At 57.6% G+C, this 6,437-nt stretch overlaps 1 protein-coding gene across 1 annotated transcript; it reads left to right on the top strand.

The window, feature by feature from the left end:
- The first annotated feature begins 362 nt into the window (after nt 1-362).
- NT5C3B (5'-nucleotidase, cytosolic IIIB) lies at nt 363-4,271 on the top strand. The gene is made up of 7 exons (XM_029964486.1): nt 363-414; nt 781-827; nt 1,233-1,318; nt 1,491-1,580; nt 2,514-2,676; nt 2,802-3,002; nt 3,248-4,271. The coding sequence occupies exons 1-7, from the start codon at nt 363-365 to the stop codon at nt 3,356-3,358; spliced, it is 750 nt and encodes a 249-aa protein (XP_029820346.1). The 3' UTR covers nt 3,359-4,271.
- The last annotated feature ends 2,166 nt before the right edge of the window (nt 4,272-6,437 follow it).

The raw sequence follows: 6,437 nt of genomic DNA, 5'->3' as shown, positions 1-6,437 counted from the left end.
CGTCCTTGTCTCAGCTGGCCCTTCCTCGCCCCCCCGGCTGCGGCGCGGTGTGCAGGCGGAGGGGAGAAGCCCCAGAGGAGACGGAGGACGGGGCTGGTGGCTCTCCCCGGACGGTCCTTTCGGCTCCCGGTTATGAAACTCAAACCGTGCCCCACTCCCCAAACCCCTCTTCCGCCCAGGCAGGATGGAGCCATTCGGTGCTGATAACAGCGCCGGGGCGGGAGGGTGAGGACACCGTCTGCCCCTGTCGCTGCCAATGTGTGCCCTGGAAGTACCTTGGCTTTCTCTGGCTGGGGCAGAGTGCGCTGGGGCACACACAGATGTTGTTTTCTCCCCTTTTCCAGGTCATTTCTGACTTTGACATGACACTGAGCAGGTTTGGATGTAACGGCAGGCGCTGCCCCACATCTCACAGTGAGTGGAAGCTGCTGTTTTTACTGTCACTAATTCTGTTTGGTTTCTGCGTTTGTGTTTTTCATCACTGTGGTTTCTGTCATCCTCTGTCCCCTCATCTGCCAAATCTGACTGCTCCTCATGCGGCTCTGGGCCTCACTGCCTGGTCCTGGCCACCCACTGCCCATTGCAGGAGCCGTGTCCTGGGCTGTCCATCTCCATCCCACTCTCCCGACAGAGCCAGGCCCTGCACTCAGTGCCTGTTGGGACTCCACAGCTGTGCCACCGCAGCTTGTTTTGGGAGGAGCTGGCACTGAGATGCAGGAGAGCTGCTGTTAGAAAGGCTTTTAATATCTCTGTGCCATTGTCATTGTATTGTCCTTGCAGATATCCTCGATACCAGCCGTGTTGTCAGTGAGGACGGCAGGAAGAAGGTGGGTGCTGTGTGTAGGACACCCTGTCACCCGTCATTGTAAGGTCACACTGGCTGTACTGGCTGCCAGGCTGGAGGGGGAAATGTCCAGGCTGCATTTCAGCCAGCAGTGACAGAGGAGAAGTGAAAAAGGGAAATTGAATTTGCATGCACAGCTGTGGGTGTTTCAGCTCGATAAGAGGAGGAAGGGGAGGGATGTTTGTACCTGCAGTGTCTGTCTGGAGTGAGGTGAGGGTCAGCCAGGCTGCTACAGGTGTGCTCAGAGGGAAGCTGCTCAGTGACACAGTTTGGTTGTGTTTGGGAAGTGTGATGCTTTGGAAGACTTCAGAAATGCTGGTTTTGTTGTTTATAGTCTGTTTAGACCTGATGTTCACTCTGTTCTTTTCCCCTCTGTCCGACGCTCCAGCTGAAGGACCTGCTGCACTATTACTATCCCATTGAAATTGATCCCAACCGGACTCTGGAAGAGAAATGTCCCCTCATGGTGGAGTGGTGAGTGCTGTGCATTATGATCTTGACCTTGCCCTGACAACCTCTTGTCCCCAAGGACTGCAGAACTCAAGGCTCGAGCTGTCCCTGGGCTTTGTGGTGATCCTGGGGGATTTAGTTGTGATTCTGACCGCCGAGGGCCTCTGCCCCAGAGCTCACTGCTGCCTTTCCCCAGGTGGACAAGGGCCCACGAGCTGCTGGTGCAGCAGAAGATCCGCAAAGATGACATAGCCCAGATTGTCAGAGAGTCAGAAGTGATGCTGAGGTATGGACATGGGGCTGTGGTGCTGAGTTATGGACATGGGGCTGTGGTGCTGAGGTACAGGCACAGGGCTTGGCTGCCCTTGGCCCTTCTCTCCTGCCTGTGCAGCCAGGTTTCTCTGCTGTCACCACGCTCTGTGCCGCTGAGCTCACTCCCTGGCTGCAGGCTGCTCCCTTCCTGCGCAGAAACCGTTTCCCCCTCCCTTGGGCCTTGGCGAGGAGCAGCTGAGGGGCCGGCACTGGGCACGGCTCTCCATGTGCAGGGCGGGATGGGGGGGCAGCTCCTTGCTTCCAGCAGAGATTTGTTCTCTGCACTGGAGCTACTGGGCCTTATCCAGGCCCTTGGCTCAGCAGCAGATTTCACCCACAGCATAAAAACTTTGCTCTAAAACTTGCTACTACTGCTACCCTGGCAGCGATGGCCCTAAGGCTGGCTCAGGGAGCTGGGCTTTGACTGAGCTCCCAGGCTCAGGGAGGAGATGACACCATATGTCTGGGTTTTCATGAGCCCAAGTTCCCCTTCTGCATGGAATTGTGTCCTGGCAGACTGAGGCTGTCACAGGTTGGCCTGATGGTCCTCCCAACCAGTCCAACCTGTTGCATATCTCCCACGTGGTTCCTGGCAGTGCCCTGTGCCCCTGCTGAGCAGGGGGTGTGATCAGCAGGTGCCAGGCAAAGGGCTGGAGTGCTCCATGTTCCCGTGAGCACCCACCCGACCACTACGCCCAGAGCTCTCCGGGGTTCTGCACAGGGAAGGCCACAGGAATGCTGGTGCCCCAGAGAGCTCGTGCTGTTTGCAGAGCTCACCTGTGTGTTTCTATTTGGGAAGCGCTGGACAGAAAGGAGAGCTGGGCTGGGCACACTGCCAGCCCAGAACACCAGGCACCGTACTGGGAGCTGGTAACACAACCCCATACAATGGACACTCCTGCTCTAGGGATGGCTTCAAGGAATTCTTTGATCAGCTGCACAAGAACAATGTCCCCCTGTTCATCTTCTCTGCTGGCGTCGGTGACGTCCTGGAGGAGATTATCCGCCAGGCCAGCGTCTTCTACTCCAACGTCAACGTGGTGTCCAACTACATGGACTTTGATGATGACGTGAGTTTCTGCACCACCCTGGTGTGGTGAGGGGAAAGGTGTGGGCTGGGACCAAGGGCTGGGACACGATTAACAGTGCCACCACTGGGTTAAGAGCTGTCTGTCTGTCTGTCCTGTGTGCTCAGGGAGTCCTCACGCACTTCAAGGCACCCCTCATCCACACCTACAACAAGAACAACTCCGTGCTGCAGGGCACAGATTACTTCCAGCAGCTGAGCACGAGGACGAACATCATCCTGCTCGGGGACTCCATGGGTGACCTGACGATGGCAGATGGCATTCCCAGCGTGGAGAATATCCTCAAGATTGGCTTTCTCAATGACAAGGTGGGTGTGAGGAGCAGTGTTGTGTTTCCCTGCCAGCCTTCCCCAGGTGCCAAGCTTTGGGGCAGCAGGGAGGGGCAGTGATGTGGAGGGGTGTACTGAGCTCCTGCTGCGTCTGGGGCATTGTCAGGGTGGTTATTGATCCCCTTTCCAGTAGCGAGGGCTGTGGGTGCAGTATCTCTGCCCTCAGGTGTTGGTGTTCACAGTCTTCCCCCCCTCCCCACCCTGTCCTGACGGCTGTGCTGTAGGTGGAAGAGCGGAGGGGGAAGTACCTGGAAGCCTATGACATCGTGCTGGAGAGCGACGAGACGCTGGACGTGGTCAACGGGATTCTCCGGTACATCCTTACTGAGACATGAGCTGGAAAGAGGCATCCCAGCTCCAGCCCCGCAGCAGGCACTGGGCAGGGAATGTCCTCCCCAGGACAGAGCTGGAGGGGATCTGCTGGTACTGGCTGGGCTCCGTCCTGACCTCACTAATGCCCTCGGCCCTGGAGCGGGAGAGAAGAGATGGAGGAATCTTCTCCATTCCCTTTACCCCAACTCCCTGGTTCTGCTGCTTCCCTCTTGGACTGGCTTCATCCAACTTGGACTTCATCCCACTTGGAATTCATGCCCTCTACCTCCCAAGGCCACAACAAACCGTTCCATGTTTCAGAAAGAGACGTTCTGCACCTGCTTCAGCAGCTGAGTGTGGAATGGAGATGGTTTGCTGTGGGACAGACCCGGTTCAGATGAAGTTTTAGAGTCACTGTGTTCCTCACTAAGAAAACAAATCTCTCTCCTCCTGTTTTCCTGTTTCTGAGCCCTGGTGCCACCACTGGGCTGGTTTGGCCCTGCCAGGCATCACATTGCCCAGCCCTACATCCCTCATGGAAACCTGCAGCTCCCTGGCCTTGGGTCCCACCCCGTCCCTCTTGCACCAATACAATTCTTACTGTGGACAAAAAGCTTTTCCAGCCGTCCCTGAAGGCCCCAGAACTCGGCTGCTGCTGCTGCCCAAACCCAGAAGTAAGTTTGTCTGCCAGGGTTGGGGCTGGGGTTTGGGTGGGGTGGGAGAGGAGAGGCCAGCGGCAGCATTTTGGGTTTTAAGGAACGTTTTAGCTGTCCGTGTTTCTGTCCTAAACTTCTGGGCTGATCCTAGGCTGATCCCAGGGTCTTGGAGCAGCAATAGGAAAAACCCTTGTTGTTTCTGTCTCCCCTCTGTTTATATGGGACTTCAGGAAGTGCCGACTCTGTTCTCTGTGTTGGAATAAAGATGTTATTGGCTAAAGCTGGGCCACAGGTGGTTTGTACCCGGTGCCGAGGGGCTGGAGCTGCTCTGCTCCCAGGGCTGGTGCTGGCAGCTGCCTCTACTCCCCAGATCAGGGTCCCTCCATCCCACCAGAGCCCCCCAGCCCTCACTGGGCACTGGAGCTGAAGCTCCAGCAGCTTTGCTGGAGGATCCCAGGAGAGGATTTTGGTTTCTCCTACTGGACCCAGCAGGTGCTGGAGCCTGGAATCCCCCTGGGCACTGCCAAGGCTGGTCCCTGCACCGCTGCCCCAACATGCAGGAATGTTTCATGGCAAAGTAACCCGACACAGGCAAACTCCTTGGGAACCAGGAGGAATTATTTATTTGGTGCAAGGTAGATTCACCATTTGAGGGGGTCACTCTGCCCTCTGCACTGGTGGGTTCCTGCATTCCTTCTATCCCTGTCTGCAGGACAGAACGTGCAGAGGTTTTGGGAGCCCTGCTAGTCCCAGCTGGAGAACCTGAGCACCCCGAGGTCATGACCTGCATTTAGGCATTGAAACAAAATTGGGCTGATTTGTCTCAGTCACTGAGGGCTAGGGGGTGGGGAGGATGTGGAGGGGGATGATGCTGCTCCCTGAGGGCCTGGAGGAAGAGGGGATCTGTTCCCCTTCTCCCAGCTCGTGAGGGGTTTGCCAGGTCTCATCCCTGGAGTTCTGGGGGGCCCAGACTTTTGGAATGGCAGATGCCTGTGGAGTTTTGGGGTTTCACCCTGGGAACCTGAGCCCCTTCCAGCTTCTTGTCCCAGGAAGAGGCAGTGAGGACAGAGCAGGGACCGGCACAAAAGTCTTCTCTAATTCTTCTCTCTACAGAATTTTAAGTGTGTGTATAAAAAAAACCCCACCCCCAACCCTAAACCACAAAATGCTGGGGTGGAGGTGAGGGGAAGTCCCCCCACATCCTTCCTGCCCCCCAAGGCAGCACTTGTGGGCAAGGGGGGCAGGACCTGCAGTCACTGGTGGAGGACAAAGGGGTTCGGGGAGGGGACACCTTCTTGCCTGGGTTTATTAGCTGGGGGTTGAGTTTTCCTGCCCAGGAGGAACACATCAAAATACCCTCAGTTAAATAGAAAGGGGGGAAAATCAAAATCTGCCTCCCTGCAGGGCTGAGGAGGGGCAGGGGCAGATTCCCTGGGCAGCTGGGATGGGAGACCGGCCATGGCACGGCCAGGATGAGTCCTGTCTCCAGGAACAGCAGGGTCTGCTCCTCAGAGCTCCTCGTGAATCTTCTCCTGGTCCTCGTCTGACTTCAGCTTCAGCTCCTCGGGCGTGATCTTCCCGTCCTGGTTGCGGTCCTGGTTCTGGAACATGTCGGCGATGACTTTTTCTGGGTCAGAGCTGGGCATGAGGCGGCCTTTCCCCTCTGCCACCTGGGTCTTGATGAAGGTGGAGAACTGGAGAGGAGAGAGGGGAGAGATGCTGCTTGGCTCTGCACATCCAGCACCGGGCAGGGCAGAGAGACCACAGCCCGTGCCAAGGACAGCAGGGACCAGAGCACCAGCCTGGAGTCCCTCGGCGCCCTGGGCCCACTCACCTCGTCAGCGGGGATCTCCCCGTCCTTGTTGAGGTCCATCTGCTCGTAGAGGTTGGCCGGCGGCTCCCCGTGCCAGATGAAGAGGTAACCCTCGGGAACCCCCTCCTCCATGGAGATCAGCTCCACCTCGAAGCGCAGCACGGCACTGCCGGGCACCCCCCGGGCTGGAAGCACAGCGAAGGCTCCAGCACCATGGGGAGCACAGCAAAGCCCCAGCCCTGACCCCCCAGCCCCAGCAGGGTGAGGGGAGACAGGGCCCTGAGGGGGCTCAGCAAGGCTGAACCCCCCAGTTTGTGTCGCCCACATCAGTGGACACTCGCCTACCTCCGCTCTCCCCGTGGCCCAGGTGGGGGGGGATGATGAGCACCCGCCTCTCCCCCACACACATGTCCAGGAGGCCACTGTTCAGCCCCTCAATCACCTTGTTGGCCCCCAGGGTTACCTCCTGGGGCTTCTCGTAGTCGTGGCTGCAGGAGGCACAGAGAAGACAGTGCAGGTGAGAAAGCCCCTTGGATCCAGTAGGGAACCCTGAAATCCCAACCCCTCCATCCCACCACGCCCTAAAATCCCACATCCATGCCATAAAGATCCCCACTCTCCATGTCACCCCCA

The sequence above is a fragment of the Manacus vitellinus genome, unplaced genomic scaffold (assembly GCF_001715985.3).
Source record: "Manacus vitellinus isolate BGI_N305 unplaced genomic scaffold, ASM171598v3 scaffold_72_pilon, whole genome shotgun sequence".
NCBI lineage: Eukaryota > Metazoa > Chordata > Aves > Passeriformes > Pipridae > Manacus > Manacus vitellinus.
This window is presented reverse-complemented; position numbering and strand designations above follow the sequence as displayed.

What these genes read in the sequence shown, in the direction of transcription:
- NT5C3B (XM_029964486.1), top strand. Translation starts at nt 363, where the DNA reads ATGACACTGAGCAGGTTTGGATGTAACGGCAGGCGCTGCCCCACATCT. An exon ending in GCGCTGCCCCACATCTCACA is followed by an intron (nt 415 to 780) that starts GTGAGTGGAAGC and finishes TTGTCCTTGCAG; the next exon opens with ATATCCTCGATACCAGCCGT. An exon ending in TGTCCCCTCATGGTGGAGTG is followed by an intron (nt 1,319 to 1,490) that starts GTGAGTGCTGTG and finishes GCCTTTCCCCAG; the next exon opens with GTGGACAAGGGCCCACGAGC.